General features: G+C 45.0%; 1 protein-coding gene across 1 annotated transcript; it reads left to right on the top strand.

The window, feature by feature from the left end:
- Window positions 1-2,601: 2,601 nt before the first annotated feature.
- On the top strand, window positions 2,602-3,601 carry LOC147975094 (uncharacterized). Its single transcript, XM_087519603.1, has 2 exons — window positions 2,602-2,769; window positions 3,050-3,601. The coding sequence occupies exons 1-2, from the start codon at window positions 2,602-2,604 to the stop codon at window positions 3,599-3,601; spliced, it is 720 nt and encodes a 239-aa protein (XP_087375729.1).
- The last annotated feature ends 18,439 nt before the right edge of the window (window positions 3,602-22,040 follow it).

The raw sequence follows: 22,040 nt of genomic DNA, 5'->3' as shown, positions 1-22,040 counted from the left end.
TTTGAGAGTTGATCCAAACGGGCGCGCGCATTGGAACAACGCGTTTCACACCTGCAGGTGCTACATCGATCCGGCCGTGTAGCTGGTTGAGTATACGTAACGTCGTAGCTCGTGAAAAATGAACGTTTTTTGGTGTGGAAAAGCTGCTTGCCGACACTGTGCAATCGAGACGGTTAAGTAAAGAATCATGGCAATGGCAATCATGCTTGCATGCATGACTCCGTCTCCTCATGTTGCTTTCCTGTGCTACTGAAAACTACCGACTGCCTTCCGCTACCGACTCTGTGTTTGCTAGCTACTCTGCTTAGCATCTCTGAGTCAAATTTAGATCATTTTTTTGTAACGCTTACATGGACTTTGAGGCGACACTTTGGCACAGGAAGAGTACATTAGCACGCTTATGATTTTCTTAATTAATTTTTGTATCACCGTTTCACTACCCAACGAATGTCAAGGTTAGTCCACGTCTGATCGGTATGTAGCGACTGCCTACCGGTACATGATCGTGAACGAGATGATGATCCGACCATCCTGCTGCTTTTTCTCATAGTTTTTTTTTTTCAAGTTTCGAGGACATATAGACGGACCGGGTCTCCGGTGGTACTATTTAGCACATGCTCATCGTTAGAAACTGGAGACATGCATGCTGCTTGGTCATGGTCAAAACATTCTTATATCTATCTATAGCTATCATGGACAATTCAACGTGAATTCTCTCCTCAAGGCAGCATATAAATACGTACGTGCGTGCATCAGCAAATTCTATAGTTGAAATTGCTCCATGCACGATACAAGTGGCTGATCTATGCACGACACGTAAATCCCCCTTGTGAATCAACGTGTGTCTGGCAAGATTTAATCCATCGTCTGTGCATTGTCCAAGTTTCGTTGTGTGCATAGCAAGACTCTTCTATAGCATACATGTGAAAAAAGATCTTGAATTATATCTATCCGCAGATCACATAGTATTTTATTGTTCACCATGAGCAGATGAGCCCGGGATCAGACATGAGTATTCGTTATTCCTAGTACTACTCTGCGCCTAACAGTATTCTGTTTAGTCAAAGTGGAGTATAATACCTTTTGGGCCTAGTTCACACAGCATGCACCAATCATACACCCACTTAGTTAATTAGCTTGAGCCTTAACATTTTGATTTGAGTGTTCCGTGTTCACAGTTGTACCTTTTATTAGCTCCAGAAAGAAGATCTAAAAGGATCGATCGATGGAGAAGATTTCTAATGCTGCCTAATTCTTACTCCCTCCATTTCTAAATATTTGTCTTTCTAGAAGTTTTAAATGGTTACCACATACGGATGTATATAGACATATTTTAGAGTGTAAATTTACTCATTTTACTCCGTATGTAGTCATTTGTTAAAATCTCTAAAAAGACAAATATTTAAAAACGGAGAGAGTAGATGCTACTGTCTGCACATATGGACGCCTTGTTGGTTCTGGTGCTTTACGCTTACGGATTTAGAAGTACTCCTACTGCAGAGAGTAGATAGATAGACTCTAGTCAAAAGAATTTCAATGCTGGTTGCTGCAAGCAAATATTAACGACTTTGGATCCGAGTATCAGACCGCACCGCAATCGCCGGAGGTTTGGCACACCAAAATGCTGCACATGCGCATGTCCCCTCAAGAAAAGGCATGGGGTACATCATCAGACTACTACCACTACAGTACTAGGTACGTGTAGCAACACGCATCTTATTGCATTGTTTACTCGTGCATGTGCAGCAGAACGAGTCCACGACCGAAGACCAGCTTTCGCAAACAGAATTCCGACGCCCGTCCAGTAGGAACTCTGCGCTCATCGGGTAGGAGTAGAGTATCAAAATGCTGCGGCAGCAAGCTGCACTTCTCTGACCACAACCTGCCGTTAAGAAAATTCAACGACAGCATATGGGTTAGCTCGCTCAAAGAATTTGTCTGTTGACTATGTATCGATCATTTTGTGTTGTTTGTTTTGGTTGTACGTACGTGCTTGTTGTTTCTGAAAGTGATTGACAAAAAACTATCACTTTAGGGGTTCGTGTCCCACAGAACTATCACTTTTTTTAAAAGTGGTCAAAAACTACCAATTTTTTTTAAAAACGTGACTAAAAACTACTAGGTTGACTTAATGGTCGTTTTGACCGTTTTAACAGCGATTCTGACGATAGTGGCCCACTTGCCAGGCGGGCGGCCCGCCTAACGGCTAACGGCGCGCGCAGGGCCGTTAGAGCCGCTCGTCGGCTGCACCTGGTCGGACCAGGTCATAACCTGGCCGGCCGGGCCGCTCGTCCCCACCAGCTCTCTCACTCTCCCCGAGCTCACTCCACTCCTCTCTGCTCTTCTCTGCTTCTGTTTCTTCTTCTTGCGCTCTGGCGACGCCGCGACCATGCCGTAGTGGCCGAACAGCAACGAGACGTCGGACGACGATGACGAGTACATGAGCGAGTTCAGCAGCATGCAGATGGAGTACTTTGTAAGTCAGCTCAGGCTATCCTCTCCCTCTCCTATCTGTTCTGTTCTAGGGTTAGGGTTAGGGTTTGAAGATATTTGAGATTTTTCCATTTAAGTTGATATATGTGAGTTGTTCTTGATATAGATATGGTTTTGTTTTTGCATCAAACTCCTGACACTGTGATAGACCCTAGTTTCTGTGGGCTTGTGACTGAATCTGACAGAAGGTGCATCCTGCACAGGCAGAGGGCGGGCAAGTTTGTGGCATTTGAAGGCACTGACACTGGCAGGAGATTCATAGGATGTGCTACTGAGGTAATGGACCAAGTTGGTGTGGATTTGAGTAGCTTGAATTTCTGCTATGTAGTGGAAACAGACTGTTTAGTTGCTGTTCTTCTGAAATTTCCTTAAGTCTGAAAACATTGGTATGTCTGAATACTATACTTGTAGTAAAGAGCTCTGGAAACATATGAAACATATTGATGTATTGTATTTTTAGTATAGAAATAACTAGCTAGTGTAGCTTATATCATTATTGTTTATGATTTGTTATTCTGAATTTGCTTGCTCACTGTAAATTTAAATTGATTTTCAGGATGGTGTGAACTGTGGTGTTCTGGAGTGGGTAGATGCCCCCTGGCCTGTAATTCTGCAAAGGTGCTTAAGCAAACTCTGGGATATGTATCATGAGCAGAACCTTGGTAGAGCCCAGGATAATGAGGCTCATGGGATAGAGGTTGCAAAACTGCAGAAGGAGCTTGATTCTCTGGCCAATCAGTATAGCCAGTTGGTGTATGATGTGTCCAAGTTGTTTGATTATCAGGATGGAATCAAATCTTATGACATGGATTGCACAAGCCAGGCAATCAATGAACTGAAGGAGAAGAAGAAGAAACTTGAGGAGCAGGCAAAGATTGAGCTTCAAATGGAGAAGCTTAAGCTCAAGAAAGAACAAAGGTGCATCCTTCAGAGTCAAGCTGATATAATCCAAAACACAAGGAAGACCATGAAGGAGCTAGAGGTGGAGAAAGATCTCCTTAAAGAAGAGAAGAAGAAGCTGGAGAATCTCATTGCTGAGCTCCTTAAGGTTGGTCATGGGTGCAAGGAAAAGGTGGACAAGATAAAGAAAGTTGTGATGGAGGAGTGAAGTGGCAGCTCTGGATGGTAAGTATATATGAGGCCTATATATATAATTGGCCTAGGAATGATCAGTTTGATGCAAATATGCCCTAATCTACCTAAGAACTGTAATGGGTTCAGATCATTTTGGTTGGTGCGGGGGTGGTGTTTGCCCTGATCTGTACTGCCCAACTATTATCCTGATGCTGAGAACTGGTGCTAAGTTAAGTTAAGAACTAAATTATCTAAGTCTGATGTAGTTTATTTGTGTGTGTTGTATCATAAGTTCTTGCTGAGATCTGTTTACTTCATAAATTGCTTCATCACAGGTTCAGACAAATTCAGAGAAGTCTGGAAGACATTTAGTCTCCCATAGATAGCATTTAGTCTTACATAGATAGGACATGGACACTGAAATTGTTCAAAGACACTTAAACTGACATAACTGAATCTCACTGAGATTGCAAACACCCTGATAAACTGACAGAACTGAATCTAACATAGATCTGGCAATAACTGCTGTAACTAAATCTGAAACTTACAGTTTCAGATTGTTAGGCCCTTGCCCTGCTATGCGACCTGACCGTCGCACCTTTTGCTTTACTTGAGTGGTAGGTGGCAGCTCTGGCACCTCCTCTTCGTCTCCATCGATGACGATGATGGGAGGAGGACGTCGGCGAGCCAGTAGTGCTGGTGGGGCGATGATCTGCAGGTCCTCATCGTCGTTGCCCATAGTAGTTGGAGTTGTAGCTTGTGTTGGAGGGATATAGCGGTGGGCTGCCCACCGTTCCCTCTGCCCAGCATCGCCGGAGTCCGCCTCCTTCATTGCCCACATCAACATGTCGATGGGCATGATACCCTTACCTGGGGTTGCATAGCGTTGGTCCATGCGCTGCTTCTCCTCAGTCGTCGCCTTCTTCCTTACCTCTTCTGATGCATCCACGAGCCCTTGTGCACTACTGTATCTCATGGCAATCTTCATGTAGTCGAGGAAGAGGTCCTCGTCGCCGCGAGTCGACCCAAAAAGCATGGCAACCCAGCCCTTGCCGGTGGGGAAGGGGTTCAGCCATGGGTCTGGCGTAGAGGAAGAACCAGCCATGGATGTAGGTGGAGTGAGAGAGGTAGAGTGAGCAGAGATAGAGTGAGTTGTTGGGCTACTTAAATGTTGGAGTGGAGGAAGTGCGGTGGAGTGTGGCAGTGGGGAAGTGGTAGATTGAGTGATGAGAAATGGTGGTAGTTGTGTTGCAATTTTTGTTGAAACCCAGCAACTTGGAACTTGTGTGCTCAAACAGTGGAGTAGTTGATGGTCAAAGTATTTCAAAAATTAGAGTCACCAAAAAATCACATTTCAGCAAACCAAAGTATAGAAACATTCAGATAAATGCAGATAGATGGATTCAGGCATAAGTTCAGACTTAAAACTACTGTGCCATGGATACATTTCCTGTAAGTGCATCTAGTGCCACCCCTAGTTGGTTTTGGAGTATTGACAACAAACCTAGTTGAGGGACTAATGTGTTTGTGAGAATCACAAGATAACATAGGTAGAAGTCCCTCATTGATTCGGTTTTCCTACCAGAGATGACCCCTAAAAATGTATGAAGACATTGATGTCAAAGGTGGTATATGAAGATATTCACACTGAAGACTATGACAAGAGAATACATCGCATGAAGCCTATGGAGCTCGAAGACTTAGGTCTTTCGTAGTTCTTTTTCTTCTTTGTTGAGTCATAGGAACCACCGTACTGTTAAGTGGGGTCCAAGAGAACCAGTCAGAATGACTGAAGTGATGCTTAACCAAAACCTATGTCTTCGAGTGAAGACTATGAGAGCGAATCTTGTCCAGAGTCGGACAAGTCAGCTTTGCTTATAGCCCAAGTAAAGTTGCTGTGTGTGTTTGAAATCTGACCGTTGGAACACGTGTCGGTTCCTTAGTGACCCAGGGTCATTTCGGACAAATCAGGTCGGGTTGCCCAGTGGCTATAAATAGCCCACCCCTACAACCATAAACGGTTGGCTGCTCAGAGTTAGAGTACGGCTTTTGTCGTTTGAGAGCAACCCACCTCGAAGCCTTTGAGAGAGAATTCCTTGTGAGGATAAAGCCCTAACCACCCAGAGCCAAAGAGTGTTAGGAATCACTTAAGTCTTCTTGTCTGTGTGATCTGAAGACTTATTACACTTGAGGACTGTGAATCCTCCAGCCGGTTAGGCGTCGCGTTCTGAGCATCCAAGAGACATTGTGGATCGCCGGTGAACAAAGTCTGTGAAGGTTTGGGAGTCTACCTTGAAGACTTACCAGAGTGATTGGGCGAGGTCTGTGTGACCTTAGCTCAAGGGGAATACGGTGAGGACTAGGTGTCCTGGGCTGCGTGTTCAGGACTGGGTGTCCGGGACTGTGTGTCCTCAGGTTTAAATACCTAGCCGCCCTAACCAGACGTACAGTTGTCACAGCAACTGGAACTGGTCCAACAAATCATTGTCTTCAACGAGTCACTGGTTTCATCCTTCCCTTCCCTTCACTTACTGTTGGTCCTCGTGAAGTCATTGTATGATTGCACTATCTTTTGTCTTCACTGAGTGACTGCGTGTTCTGTTTGGCTTCATAATATCTTCCTACCTGATCCTTACTACATTGCTGCTATTAGTCATTGTGCTTTCACTTCATTGAATACTTGACTATGGTTTGCCTAGTGTAGTCTACCTTCCGCTGCATGGTAATAGGTTTATTTCTATCGTTTGTCTTCGAAACTTCCACGTTTTGAAGACTTTCATAAAAATCGCCTATTCACCCCCCTCTAGTCGATATAACGCACTTTCAATTGGTATCAGAACAAGGTACTCCCTTGTTCTGTATGATTCGGTTTAACCACCTGGAGTTTTAGCTATGTCGACTGCAGGGATAATTAAAGTCTCCGCTGCGTGCCCCGTCTTCGATGGAACTGAATATCCCTACTGGAAGAATAAGATGCGCATGCATCTTGAAGCCATTGATGTCGACCTATGGTATGTCGTCAAGAACGGCGTTCCCAAGGCTGGAGAAGGTGTCACTGCTGCTGACGCCAAGAAGTTCGTTCAACTGGACTCTACTGCCAAGAATATCATCTGTGGTCATCTGACCAAAGGACAGTATGGCCGCGTGAGTACTTTGGAAACATATAAGCTAGTCTGGGACTTGCTCTCCAAGGTCAACGAAGGCATCTCAACCCAGAGAGATCAAAGAATCAGTGTCCTTCGCAACCTCTTCAACCGCTTCAAGAGAAATGACAATGAGAATGTCCAGCTCATATTTGATCGACTCACTGACATCACAAACGAGCTTCAAGCCCTCGGCGCCACTGAGATCACCAAACATGAAATTGTCAAGACGCTGCTGAGATCACTTGACAGTTCGTTTGACACCCTAGCCCTGATGATTCAAGAACGTCCTGATTTCAAGACTCTCGATCCGTCTGACATACTTGAGAGGCTCAACACACATGAGTTTCAGCTTTCTGAGAAAAGAGATATCTACGGTCCAAACTATGGGCGAACTCGAGCCTTGAAGGCAAAAGCTGTCTCCTCATCTGAAGAAGAATCTGACTGCAGTTATGATGATCCTGAAGACATTGGAAGAGAACTTGCAATGTTAGTGAAGAAGTTCCAAAAATTCACCAAGAAGAAAGGCTTCAGAAAATCTTCACTATCAAGCTCAAGGAATGATGAAGCTTCTGCTCATGACTACAAGAAGAAAACATGTCACAAGTGCAAGAAACCTGGCCACTACATCTCTGAGTGTCCGCAGTGGGACATTGAGAACAAGAAGAAAAAGAAGAGCAAGGAGTATGATTCTGACGACAAGAAGAAGAAGAAATACTCAAAGTCTTCTTCCAAGTCCTCCTCAAAGTCTTCATCACACAAGAAGAGCTCATCTGGCAAGGCACGTGCGTTTGTTGGCAAGGAAATGGATTCAGAGGAGGAGTCCGCTTCTGAGGAGGCGGAGGTGGAGTCTGAGGAGGAGTCCGATTCTGGCATTGCGAGTCTGGCTACAGCATACGTCGCCAAGTCCATCTTCAACACTGAAGACAATGACTCCATCACCGACACCTGTGCAAATGACAAAGACTACTCCACTCCTACCTACTGCTTCATGGCACGCGGTGACAAGGTAAACACATGCACTACTCGCTATCAAACATCTAGTGACGATGACTCTGATTGTGGTTCCAAACCCAGCTACAAAACACTCGCTAAAATTGAAACTGAACAACAGAAAACCATGGAACACATACAAAAACTGTTAGACAAAAGCGATGATCTGTTAGACGCTGAAATGACTCGATCTCAGTCCTTAATTGAAGACATAAAAAATCTTCACGTTAAGTATGAGGAACTTGAAAGTCGTCATGAAACGCTCTCAACAGCTCATGAAAGGCTTTCCTATGATTATCTTCAAAGGAAGCGGGATCTTGAGAAATTGAGAGCGGCTCATGAAGATCTTCAGAAAGAAAACGAGTCGCTTCGTGCCGAACAGATCAGTCCAGCTCAGGAAAAATTTGAACCGCCATGTGTTAAATGCATTGAGCATGATAATGCTACCTCTGTTGCTGAATGTTCTACTACTGCTACTGTTGCAATATCTTCAACTGTTGATGTGGGAACTAACCCCTCTGCTGAGGATACCACTGCTATTGCTGATGAGAATGCTAGGTTGAAGACATTGCTTGAAACAGGGATGTACAAAAGTCTTAAAGGGCATTAGATACTATGTGATGTCCTCAAAAGGCAGATCCTGAACTGAAACCCGAGGAAAGAGGGTGTTGGGTTCGTAAGGAAAATGAATGCTGATGGCTCTTACTGGAAACCTGAGCAGTACCCCAAAACCACGTGGGTTGCTGCAAAGGAACCTTCAGCAGATCCATCCACTTTATCTGGCTTCACGTGTGCTAACCCCATTGTCATTGATGAATCCTTTGATGCAAACTATAAACTGTTTAAGAATCAGAATGGTGAAGTGTTTGCCAGGTATATTGGTACTAACTGCAGGAATGGGCCGCCTATGAAGAAGATCTGGGTGCCGAAAAAGTGTTTGGAGAATCTTCCTATGAATGTCATCATGACACCACAAGTGAAGAAGACAAACCCCAGACCACATGCTTCATACGGTCCAAAGGCTTCATACAGACAGAGGACTCACTTGAGTCGCACTAATGCAATTTTTTTGCAGGGAAACCAGACTCAGGCCTATGAATATGAGCACGGTTCATCAAACCGCTATGTTCATAAGACCAAGAACTATTCTGCTTATTCTTATGAGTACTATTGTCCGCCTGCAAGACTTTTTGCTAGGGATCCAAAGCCAAAGTTCTCTGATATTGCACTTAGACCTATCGCTTCTAAGCCACCCTTGAAGATGTGGGTGGCTAAGAAAGCTTAACTCTCTTTTGTAGGGAAGGGTCTCCAGCAGAAAACCAAAATCGTCTGACGCTATTGCTGGGGACCTTAAACATCTTGTAGGGCGCAAGATCAAATGCGTGAATGGTCTTACTATGTACTTCGTTCCTGAATCGCTTGCTACTCTCCCTATCAATCCTAATCTCGATCTAAGCTTTCATAACCCACTGGTTCGTCAAATGTTTTTGCTTCACAATTCTCTTCGTGAAGCCTATCCCCCTAACTGCACTGTAGGGTACGACACCAGCTGCTTCAGAATGGATTATTGATAGTGGATGTACCAATCACATGACTGGCAAAAGAAGCCTTCTTATGGACTCAACCTTACGTCCATCCGACAAGAGTCACATCACATTTTCTGACACTGGTAAAAGTAAGGTATTGGGTCTAGGTAGAGTTGCAATCTCAAAGGATCAACACATGGATAAAGTCATGCTTATTGAATCCCTTGGCTTCAACTTAATGTTTGTCTCAATGCTTTGCGATCTAAATATGATTGTGATGTTTGGAAAATATCGCTGCCTTGTTCTAATGGAATCTAACAAGTCTCTAGTGTTTGAAGGGTATCGGAAAGATGATTTGTACATGGTAGATTTCTCAGCAGGACCACAGCTTGCCGTATGTCTTCTAGCAAAAGCTTCAGAATGCTGGCTCTGGCATCGGAGGCTAGGGCATGCTGGCATGAGGAACCTCCACACCCTTGCAAAGAAGAAGCATGTCATAGGCATCGAGGGCGTCAAGTTCAAGAAGGATCACTTATGCGGTGCCTGTGAAGCTGGAAAGATGACGAGGGACAAACATCCCTCGAAGACAATCATGACAACAACTCGACCCTTCGAACTGCTCCACATGGATCTTTTCGGTCCCACTCATTACTCAACTCTTACTACTACTGCTTGTCTCTATGGCTTTTTCATTGTTGATGATTATTTTAGACATACTTGGGTGCACATAATCCTCTACAAGACTGAAGTGCAGGATGTCTTCAAACGCTTCGCAAATCAAGCAATGAACAACTATGGTGCCAAGATAAAGCACATCAGAAGTGACAATGGCACTGAATTCAAGAACACTGGCCTTGATACATATCTTGATACTTTGGGAATCACACATGAATTCTCAGCCCCGTACACGCCACAGCAGAATGGCGTCGTCGAACGCAAGAATAGAACACTCATTGAGATGGCCCAAACGATGCTTGATGAATACAAGACTCCAAGAAAATTCTGGCCTGAAGCCATTGATACTGCATGCCATACAATCAATCGTGTTTATCTTCACAAGCTTCAGAACAAGACATCTTATGAGCTCCTAACTGGCAAGAAGCCAAATGTCAGTTACTTCAGAGTATTTGGCGCCAGGTGCTGGATCAAGGATCCACGTCACACTTCAAAATTTGCACCAAAAGCACATGAGGGTTTTATGCTTGGATATGGAAAGGATTCGCACTCCTACAGAGTCTTCAATCTCTTTCATTATAAAGTGGTTGAAACAGTGGATGTGCGGTTCAATGAGACTAACGGTTCACAAAGAGAGCACCTGCCAAATATGCTAGATGAAGTTCCATCCAGTGAATCAATCAAACTAATGGGAACTGGAGAAATCATACCCTCTGAAGCTCAACCTGAAGAAGAAGTTATCATCTCCGCACCTGATCAACCTGAAGACAATGCTCAGCCCGAAGACAATTCCTCTAACAATGACAATGATCAACAAGAGCAAAATCTTCGCCCTGTACATCCTCGTGTTGCCAATGAAGTGCAGATTGAGAGAATAATTGATAGCATCAATGCACCCGGTCCGCTCACTCGTTCAAGGGCAACACAGCTAGCAAATTTCTGTGGGCACTTCGCATTCATCTCAATAACAGAACCCAAGAAAGTTGAAGAAGCCTTCATGGAACCTGAATGGATTCAAGCTATGCAAGAAGAGCTTCAATAGTTTGAGCTGAATAATGTATGGGAACTGGTTAAGCGTCCTGATCCTCGGAAGCACAATATAATAGGCACCAAATGGATATACCGCAACAAGCAAGATGAGCATAGTCAAGTTATCAGAAACAAAGCTCGTCTCGTTGGTCAAGGATATACTCAAGTGGAAGGAATTGACTTCGATGAAACATTTGCTCCTGTGGCTCGACTTGAAGCCATACGCATACTGCTGGCCTATGCAAATCATCATAACATACTTCTATATCAAATGGATGTGAAGAACGCTTTTCTCAATGGCAAGATTGGAGAAGAAGTGTATGTTGCACAACCGCCCGGCTTTGAAGATCCAAAACATCCTGACATGGTATACAAGCTCAACAAGGCACTGTATGGCCTCAAACAAGCCCCTCAGGCTTGGTATGACACACTCAAATACTTCCTGAAGAGCAAAGGCTTCATACCTAGTTCCCTCGACCCCACTCTCTTCACGAAGACATATGATGGTGAACTGTTTGTGTGCCAAATATATGTGGATGACATTATCTTCGGCTGCACCAATCAGAAGTACAGTGAAGAGTTTGGATATATGATGCAAGAGCAATATCAGATGTCCATGATGGGAGAGCTGAAGTTCTTCCTCGGTCTTCAAATACGACAGCAACGCAACGGCATCTTCATATCTCAAGAGAAGTATCTCAAAGATTGCCTGAAGAAGTTCGGTATGCAAGAATGCAAAGGCTTCACGACGCCAATGCCAGCCAAACATCATCTGGGTCCCGACGACAATGGTAAAGAGTTCGATCAAAAGGTATACCGCTCCATGATTGGTTCTTTACTTTATCTATGTGCATCTAGGCCAGATATTATGCTTAGTGTTTGCATGTGTGCTCGATTCCAAGCGGCACCAAAGGAGTCGCATCACTTAGCTGTGAAGCGAATTCTTTGATATTTGGCTCACACCCCAACTCTAGGATTATGGTATCCAAAGGGCTTAGAGTTTGATCTGGTTGGATTCTCGGATGCTGATTATGCTGGTGACAAGGTTGATCGCAAGTCTACATCAGGCACATGTCATTTTCTGGGACGATCACTTGTATGTTGGTCTTCAAAGAAGCAGAACTGTGTATCTCTCTCCATTGCTGAATCTGAATACATTGCTGCTGGATCTTGCTGCGCTCAGCTTCTGTGGATGAAGCAAACACTCAAAGACTATGGCATTCATCTGAAGCAAGTACCACTGTACTGCGACAACGAAAGCGCCATCAAGATTGCCAACAACCCAGTTCAGCACTCGAAGACAAAGCACATTGAGATTCGTCATCACTTTCGGAGATCATGTTGTGAAGGAAGACATTGATATCATACATGTCAACACTGAAGAACAATTGGCAGATATCTTCACCAAGCCTTCGGATGAGAAGAGATTTTGGAAGTTACGGTGTGAGCTAAATATCTTGGAATCCTCAAATGTCCTGTGATCAGGCACACATCCTAACACTTATGCATATTGATGACTTAGATGTGCAACACACGAAGTAAAGTATATCTTCAATCAATGAAGACATACATTCTAAGTGTGAATACATTAATGTGGAATTTGACTTCGGAGCGCCACGATAATTGTGCGCCGTGTCTGGGTCTAATACTTCCTATACGGTGGGTAACGCCACCACCAAAGGTTCTGTTTGAAGTGTTTCACTCACGGCGTTACATTTGCTATGTCTTCACATTTGGTTTGGCTTCAATTTCAACATGTCTTCATGATTATCTTTACTATATTGATTATATATATATACTAGTGTTCTGTCCTCTACAGCATTCACTTATAGCTATGTCTTTTTGTTGAATCTTTTGAACTAAGTGAATGTGATCGGACCCTAACCTCTCTATGCTTTCTATCTCAAGCTCTATCTCTCCAAATCATATGCATTCTACTGAAACTGTCGAATGTCTTCTCTGCGTCCTTGTCAGCAGAAGATACAGAGACAAACATTAAGTCCGTTTTCAATGCTCATTCCTTCACCTGAAACCCGGAGAAGTGGGAACAACCACCCGACAATCCAGGCATGCGTGGGACGTGGAACAACCCCCGATATGCTGCATAATGGCCACGTGTTCCTCAGATGTGAATCGCCAGGGGCACCTGTGTAATAACACTGAGCCGCCCATGTCCCTATAAATACACGCCGCACCACAGTCATTATCTCTTCTTCCACTCTCGCATGAACCCTAGCACCACCGCTAGCTCTCGACGACGCCAGCGACGAAGCGCTTAGCTGCCGCAACCTCTCCGACACCGTCTTCACGCCGACCGCGGACATCGTCCTCTCCGCCGTCGCCGTAGGTGTCCTCCGTCGCCAAGTTAGGGCACGGACGATCGAACTGCTCGGCCTCCTCTTCCACTCCGTCTAGCAGTTCTTCGTGTGGTAAATAAAACTTCCTTTTTACGGCCCCTTTGATCCTACAGATTCGTCAGTTTCTACCACAAGTAGTTTCTGTTCACACATGTTGGATCCACTTCATACTGCATCTCATATTATGCCTAGTATGTTCACTTATGCTTCACAAAGCAGTTAGATTCCTCACTTTTACTGATCTCTGGATTCGTACAAATCTGGAACCAACTCCTTATCTATGAGTGAATGTCTTCGCACGATGAGGTCAATGTCTTCTAAACTGATTTATCTTCAAAATCTTCTGAGAATGCATATGACCTCTTCCCCTTCCCTCGCACCTTAATGCTGTCACAGGTACATGTCTGTGGGAGAATCCCTTGGTTCTCATAGTATGCATTCATTTGCAGAATTCTTACAGCATCATATAAATTCTCCCGAAGCCAGTTCCTGTTTGTCCAGCAAGCGAAAGCCTCAGAAGCCTTTGAACGTGTTGAAGCCATTCAGTTTAAAGTTCATGGCTACAGAGAAATCTGCAAGGAAGGGAGGCAGATAGCGTCGTGGGGGAACATCAAGAGATTTGCTTGATGACCTCTCAGAGCTTTACAAGACAGATCCTGAAGAGGATTATAATCAGCGCAAGACTCGAATCCAGTGGATTCGAAGATATTGGGCAGAACAGTGGTATAAATACAGATTCGTGACCAAGGAATATGCTGAGAAGAGTGCTATCAAAAGTCCTTGGGGTGATGTTCTCTTCCGAGGCCTTCCACCCAAGAACAGAGCTGAAGCTATTGCTCAGGGTTTCTATCCGTGTATGGTCCGTGGACCTCAGCCTAAAGATGCCGACCCATCATCATTGCTATGGCGTCGTGACGATAATCTCTTCAAGCGCAACTTCCAGCACGCAAAGGCATCGGCCAAGGAAAACAAGAAGTCATTGGGACTAGACTTCAACCCTGGTCCTTCTACTCCCCGGGCTGATGGCACACGCGATGCAGAACCCAATGTCATCGGTCCTTTCTACAACCTTGATGGCCTCATCACTCACATCTCAGTTCAAGGTGCCAAAGTGGATCATTCTGATGATGATACTGACACTGATGAAGCCCCAGCTCCTACTCCAAAGCCGCAGAAGCCAAAGAAGGCTAAGGCTTCAAGATCAGCTGCTCCACCAAAAATCTCACGGGCGAAGCCACTGGCTACTGCACCTCCTGAAGAAAGTGTGCAGTCTGAAGATCTGTCACGCATCTCCAAGCCCCAGAAAGTCAAGATGCCTCTGCCGCACACCAGCCAAGAACTAACTGCTGCTGCCATTCTGCGCAACGATGCCATTGATCTGTCCAGTGATGAAGATCTGGCAGATGACGCTCTTGAGCAACTGATCAAGAGCAAAGAAGAAGCAGAAATCTTCAACAATTTGCCTCTCTTTGACGTGGCAATCATCCACGACTTCATCGATGAGTGGTTTGAAACGCCCAACCTCAGCTTTGAAGACCTGCAACTTCCCATTGGTCTTAGTGTCGCCTTCCATGGCGCCATTGCTTCAGAGCTAGCTCTAACTCAGCGCATCGTCGAACTGAAGCAGAAGATTGACTTTGAGAAAGCTCAGTTCAAGAAGCATATGGCCAAGCTCAGCGTGTAAGAGGTCAAGAACTTCAAGATCATGTTGCATGAGCTTAAAGAAGCCTTTCTCAAGAAGCATGAAGAAGGTCAAGGTTCTCGTGAGCGCATGAAGAGCCTGGCTGACAAGTGTGTGCAAGCCTACAATGAGGCTGAGAAGCGCAAGGCCCTTGGGCGTCCTGGCATCGACCCCAGGATGGCTGCAAAAAAGAAGAAGAAGCCCGCTATGGCCGAACCCGACGCACCAAGGCAGGAAGCAGATCCCATTGTCTTCCCAACTAGCATGACTGGCTCGAAGCCAAAGGCCAGGTCAACCGCTTCATAACTGAAGAAGACAAGGACTGCTGAGGCTGAAGCCAGAAAGAGGAAACATTCTGAAGCCTCTGCTATTGCTCCCTCCAAGAAGAAGCGGAAGACCAAGAAGGAACGGGCTGCTCCCACAGAGCCCTTGATTGTTGAACCCATCTCCATGGTTCGCCCAGCCACTGAACATCAAGAGCGCCAACTGACTGTCCATGAGCCTGCTTTCACAGAGGCTCGTGAAGCTGAAGACTTCCCAGCAGCTGATCCCACTGTTGCTAAAGATATTGGTCACCATGACCATGTTGAAGATGATGCAGTTCTTCCTTAGATCGAGCACCAACAGGTATCATCGCCTGTGCTAACGCACAGCGAACTCATCAGCATTGGTCGTCCTTTGACGCCAATTGCTCAGGATGCATCATGGGCTGATCACCCACAAGCACAAGAGGAAGATGACTTTGAGGCCCAGCCAACTCCAACTCCGCAGGTGTCGCCAGCGTTACGCAGGCTTCACAAAGGACCAATGCCTCCAGTCTCTGAGTCTGAAGCTAAAGCTGCTGAAGACATTCCGGCTGCATCAGCCGATGAACAAGAAACCCCAAGAGCTGCTACACCCCCGCCTCACCAAGAAGCTGTTCTCGAGGAGAACGTGACTGTGACCGACCCTCCAGCTCATCAAGTGGAGGTTGAGAATCTTGAGACTGCCACCACCAACACCAATGAAGCCACTGACGCTGTCATGGCTGAAGCCAATGTGGAGCCTACACCAACCCACGCACCAGAAGTCAGCGAAGCCAATGATACTACTGCTTCTGTTCCTGCGCCTGCTGCTGGTCCTCAGTTTGACTATCATGTTGAGCACATGCCTCGGGTACAGAAGCCAATCCCAAGACTGTCCAGGTTTCCAGGTCCTGCATCAGCACCTGGATCCTTCAATGTCAACAGCTTCAAAGCAGACAACACTTTCTTCAATAGCTCCAAGAACCCCTACTCAAGGGAAAGAATATCTTCTGATCGGTTCTGGAGCTATCCGCAGCGAAGCTATTACTCCTGCATTCTGTACAATCAAGGTCGCATCTTCCCACATAAGCGTCTTGACATCGAAGCAATAGCTGGTCTACCCTGTCTGGAAGAAGCTCTGGATTGCTTCAAAGAGGTTGGATTGCTGCCGTTTGTCACCGACCAAGAGCACTGGAGTGAAGAGTTGTTGCTTCAATTCTATGCCACACTTCACATCCATGGGTACAACAGAGATCCGAAGACTTGGGTCCTGGAGTGGATGACAGGAAATGTTCATCATGAAGCCAAAGCCTTTGATATCATTGAGCTCATTGGTCTGCCCACTCCTGGCGATCTCTACAAACCTGGCTGTCAGCTTCACAGTGAACCTATGGAGAGCATCTTTCAGAAGCCTGAACCAAACATGAGTCAGATGCTCAGTATGATGAAGCCATTGCCACAAGATGTTGCATATCCTAAGGAGTTTCTTGTTGAAGACCTTGAGTATCTGCCAAGGACTATTTATCACATCATAAGGCGAACTCTCTGGCCTATCAAAGGACATTCTCCACATGCCAAGCTGGAAGGTGCAATGAAGACTTTGGTCTTCTATATTCTTCATGGCAAATGCTTCAATGCACAGGACTTCTTCATCCGCCAACTTGCTACATCAGGCTCTGATCATTTTGGCTTGAAGTTCCATGCTCCATGGATAATGCGGCTGATTACACTCCACTCCGCTATCTCATATCAGCCATCTGCTTGCAATCATCGGATCTTTCTGCCTGATGTGGATATGTCCGTTGAAGCCATTTATCCCGAGCCTTCCAAGGAGCCTCTTAGTCTTCAGAATGCGAAGCATCAAAGTTTTTCTCAGAACATTGAAGGAGTTGAAGCAGTCACTCATGTTTATCCTTTGACTGGAACTACACGTGCACCACATCCTGCCCTTACTGAAGCCACCGATAGCACAATTGCCCAATGACCCAAGAAGCGCACTCGTGTCCTCAATGACCGAGAGCTTCTGGTGGCTCTTCATCAGAAACAGGATAGGCATCATGACTGGCTGAAGCGCCAAATGCAAAGCCTCTTGGTGGATGTCAACCGCATTCGCAATCTTGCCACCAAGAATGCCTTTGTTTCCCATGAAACCTCTCGACGCACCTGGAAAGGGCTGACGCTTATGTGCTCTGAAGATGATCTTCAAGAGGATGGTTTCTCTGAACGCTTCAAGTTTGACTCCACACCTCCTCGAAGGGCAGTGCTGCGAGGAACTCCATCTCTTGAAGACTCTGAGTTCTCTTCCTCTGCTGCAACTGTGAATGCCAGAGTGATCGAGGACGAAGACGATGCTACTTCACCGCCACCTCCTTCAGCACGCTTCGACACTGCTCCAAGTTCTTCTGCACCGCCGAACACCACCAACGACCCTGCTGCTTCACCTGCTCTTCATGGGAACGAGTAGATGCTCTATGTCTTCAAACCTTTTTGGTCCTTACTAACAAAAGGGGGAGAAGCATATGAGTTTGATAGTCTTCAAGCGGGTCCACATGGGCGGTTGCTTTATATTTTTCCTCGTGTTTACAACTCTCGTTTTGATACATTTGGTTCTTTGAGTTGTAAAACCTAAACTCGATGGTCGTCTGCTACTTATTTGCTACTTCGTGATGCGACGATAAATTCTGCACTTAGATCATTTTGCAGACGTCCATTTTCCATTATGCATGTCATTATCTTCACATACCTTCTCATGCATAATGAATTGTCATCATAAGTTGAAGAGGATCTCCACGAGTACAACCTGCCATGTGCATTTGCATTCCAAAAGCAAATTACTTATATGCACATCTTCAGGGAGAGCCCTTGCAACTTATGAAGACAATTCCTTATCCTTTACAATTTCACATATTATATTCCCCGTTGAAAACTTCAACTAGTTTGTCATCAATCACCAAAACGGGGGAGATTGTAAGTGCATCTAGTGCCACCCCTAGTTGGTTTTGGAGTATTGACGACAAACCTAGTTGAGGGACTAATGTGTTTGTGAGAATCGCAGGATAACACAGGTAGAAGTCCCTCATTGATTCGGTTTTCCTACCAGAGATGACCCCCCAAAATGTATGAAGACATTGATGTCAAAGGTGGTATATGAAGATATTCACATTGAAGACTATGACAAGAGAAGACATTGCATGAAGCCTATGGAGCTCAAAGACTTAGGTCTTTCATAGTTCTTTTTCTTCTTTGTTGAGTCATAGGAACCACCGTACTGTTAAGTGGGGTCCAAGAGAACCAGTCAGAATGACTGAAGTGATGCTTAACCAAAACCTATGTCTTCGAGTGAAGACTATGAGAGCGAATCTTGTCCAGAGTCTGACAAGTCAGCTTTGCTTATAGCCCAAGTAAAGTTGCCGTGTGTGTTTGAAATCTGACCGTTGGAACACGTGTCAGTTCCTTAGTGACCCAGGGTCATTTCGGACAAATCAAGTCGGGTTGCCCAGTGGCTATAAATAGCCCACCCCTACAACCATAAACGGTTGGCTGCTCAGAGTTAGAGTACGGCTTTTGTCGTTTGAGAGCAACCCACCTCGAAGCCTTTGAGAGAGAATTCCTTGCGAGGATAAAGACCTAACCACCCAGAGCCAAAGAGTGTTAGGCATCACTTAAGTCTTCTTGTCTGTGTGATCTGAAGACTTATTACACTTGAGGACTGTGAATCCTCCAGCCGGTTAGGCGTCGCGTTCTGAGCATCCAAGAGACATTGTGGATCGCCGGTGAACAAAGTCTGTGAAGGTTTGGGAGTCTACCTTGAAGACTTACCAGAGTGATTGGGCGAGGTCTGTGTGACCTTAGCTCAAGGGGAATACGGTGAGGACTGGGTGTCCTCAGCTGTGTGTTCAGGATTGGGTGTCCGGGACTGTGTGTTCTTAGGTTTAAATACCTAGCCGCCCTAACCAGACGTACAGTTGTCACAGCAACTGGAACTGGTCCAATAAATCATTGTCTTCAACGAGTCACTGGTTTCATCCTTCCCTTCCCTTCAATTACTGTTGGTCCTCGTGAAGTCATTGTATGATTGCACTATCTTTTGTCTTCACTGAGTGACTGTGTGTTCTGTTTCGCTTCATAATATCTTCCTACCTGATCCTTACTACATTGCTGCTATTAGTCATTGTGCTTTCACTTCATTGAATACTTGACTATGTTTTGGCTAGTGTAGTCTACCTTCCGCTGCATGGTAATAGGTTTATTTCTATCGTTTGTCTTCGAAACTTCCACGTTTCGAAGACTTTCATAAAAATCGCCTATTCACCCCCCCTCTAGTCGATATAACGCACTTTCAATAGATTTTCCAACAACCCAAACATAGATAGTTCAGAAAATAAGCATAGTCTTTATCATAGATTCAGGCAGCCACATTGCATCGTCTTCATCACGGTTGGTGCATCTCCTGAACTGCATCCTTCACTGCAATCATAAAGTTCAGAAAGTTTAGAACAAGACAAGATTCAAAGAAAGACTAAGAACAAGATTCAAGGCAATATTGAGCACAAGACAAGCAGATTCAGAAACACTAGAATTTTAGTTAGAAAGTACCGCGTTGAACTAATCCCAATCCTGTCTTCCTTCTGCTGCAGCCAGGATCTGAGTCCATCTCTTCCTTGTTGCTTGGAATCGATGGAAAGATGCCCTGTCTCTGGCCCACCAGATGATTAGTTCATCTGTGATGTTGGTTCCTTCTGGGAACACCTCCTTGAACTGCTTCACGTCATTCTGGTTGCGTTCCGCCATAATCATGGCAGCAATCCTCTGGCGTCTCTCCTGTGCTTGTGCTCGACGGTTGGCCCTCCTTTTAGCCCTCCTTTCAGCCCTAGCAACCTCGTCTTGTTCATCAACTACCTCTTCTAACTGTGGATCCATCAATGGCGGCTAGGTTTTGGTCAAGGAGAATGAGGCGCAGGGATCCAGTGATTTCTGGTGGCCTCTCTTATGTAGACAGTGTGGCAGGCTTGGTGGGTTAGTTAGGTCCAACACGGAAGCCCACCATCAGGCCCACGTTACACCACAAACTTGATAGAAGTACAGTCAGGTTCGGTCAGGTTCACACAAATTCAGACATACTCATGCAGAAAAGTACAGACAGGTTCAAAACAAAGTGAAACAGGTTCTAAACTAATTCAAACAGGTTCAAAGAGATAAGTTCTACCTTTTTATAGTGTCAGTTACCACTGGCATAGAAATAACCCCTCAATCTGCTGCTTGCAAACCTCTTCCTTTTGTTACCAGCCAAAACATTTGAAGTTGCAGCAACAGATCTTGGTGCAGTGAATCCCTTGCCTCTCCCTTCACCTGCAGGCCTACCCCTTTTAGCCGTTGTAGTAGGAGCTGGTGCAGATGCAGCATGAGCTGGTGCTCTTGCATGTGGTGCTGGTGCTCTTGCACTAGGGGTTGGTGCTCTTGGAGTTTGTACTGGAGCAGATGGAGCAGGTGCATAGACTGCCCTGTTTTCCTGCATTAAAGGTCAAACTTAACTTAGATTAGACTATGTAAAAGGAAACATTGCTCTGATGCTTGATAATTACCTGGTGTTTGTTTTTCCTCATTTGCAGTTTAGGCCTAAGAGTCTTATTGCAACTTGTATACTTGTGTCCTTCCAACCCACAATTTTCACAGGTAATTGTTCCCATCCTACTGGTGTCTCTTGGGGCAGGAACTTCAAACTCTCCTTTCCTCCTTGCAGTCTGTTTTCTGCCTGCCTTTTCTTTGAACACAGGATGTTCAATGTCTGGAGTGCTTGTGTGAGGCCAGAATTCTGGACCAGGAACAGGGTATATAATTTCTTTGTATGTCTTTAAATAAAGTGGCTTCTTGAAAAAGTCATTGACATAGTCTTCAGGATGCAGCTTTTGCTTTGTCAGTACAGATACGCCATGACTGCAAGGTACACCAGTCATGTTCCATCTCTTGCAGTCACATGTATACCCTTCCATGTCCACACAATACTGTTTTTCTTTGCTAGTGACTTGCCAAATTGTTGGACTAGCTCTGTCAGCCTGACAATACTTGGCATACTGCGTGTTCTCTTCTAAAATCTCTGAGTAAGTTGGTGTGATTGTCCACCTGCTAATCTGTAACTTCTCCCTAGTTTGTTGCCTCTTGATCATTTGCTTGGTCCTAATCCCTTCAAACATTGTCTTTATTGGTTTGTCCCTAACATACAATATCATCTTGTTGAAGACTTCACTTAGATTGTTCACAACTAAATCTGTTTTGCAAGTATGATCCATAGCAAACCTAGCCCAAGTAGAGACCTCAATTTTTTGAGCCATTTTCAAGCACCCTCAGACTGTGCTTTCAGCTCTGCCATGCCTAGTTCATGCCCATGTTTAGTGTAGGAGTAGCTAGCCTTGTCAATACACTTCTTTAGTTCCTGGCCTCTAAATCCAGTAGATTGAAAATTTGCATATATGTGCCTAAGACAATACCTTTGAGGTGAATCAGGGAATACCTCATTTATTGCCTTAAGCAAGCCTTGCACATTCACAAATTATTAATACAATTGGAAAAAATGAAATAATTAAAAAAAGTAATAACATAAATTGCTCAATGAAATTCTTCCCAACCTTTTGCCTGTCAGACATGATAGTGTATGTTCCAAATTTGTTGCCACTGCAATGCAACATCTCAATTGAGTTAAAAACCAATTCCAACTTTCACCATCTTCCTTGTCAACCACACCAAAAGCTATAGGATAAATATTGTTGTTTCCATCCCTTCCTGTGGCT

The sequence above is a fragment of the Triticum urartu genome, chromosome 4A, assembly GCF_056163025.1.
Source record: "Triticum urartu cultivar PI428250 chromosome 4A, HENAU_Tu73, whole genome shotgun sequence".
NCBI classification, from domain to species: Eukaryota; Viridiplantae; Streptophyta; class Magnoliopsida; order Poales; family Poaceae; genus Triticum; species Triticum urartu.
Note: the sequence above shows the minus strand (reverse complement) of the source record. Positions and strands in the feature narration are given on the sequence as shown.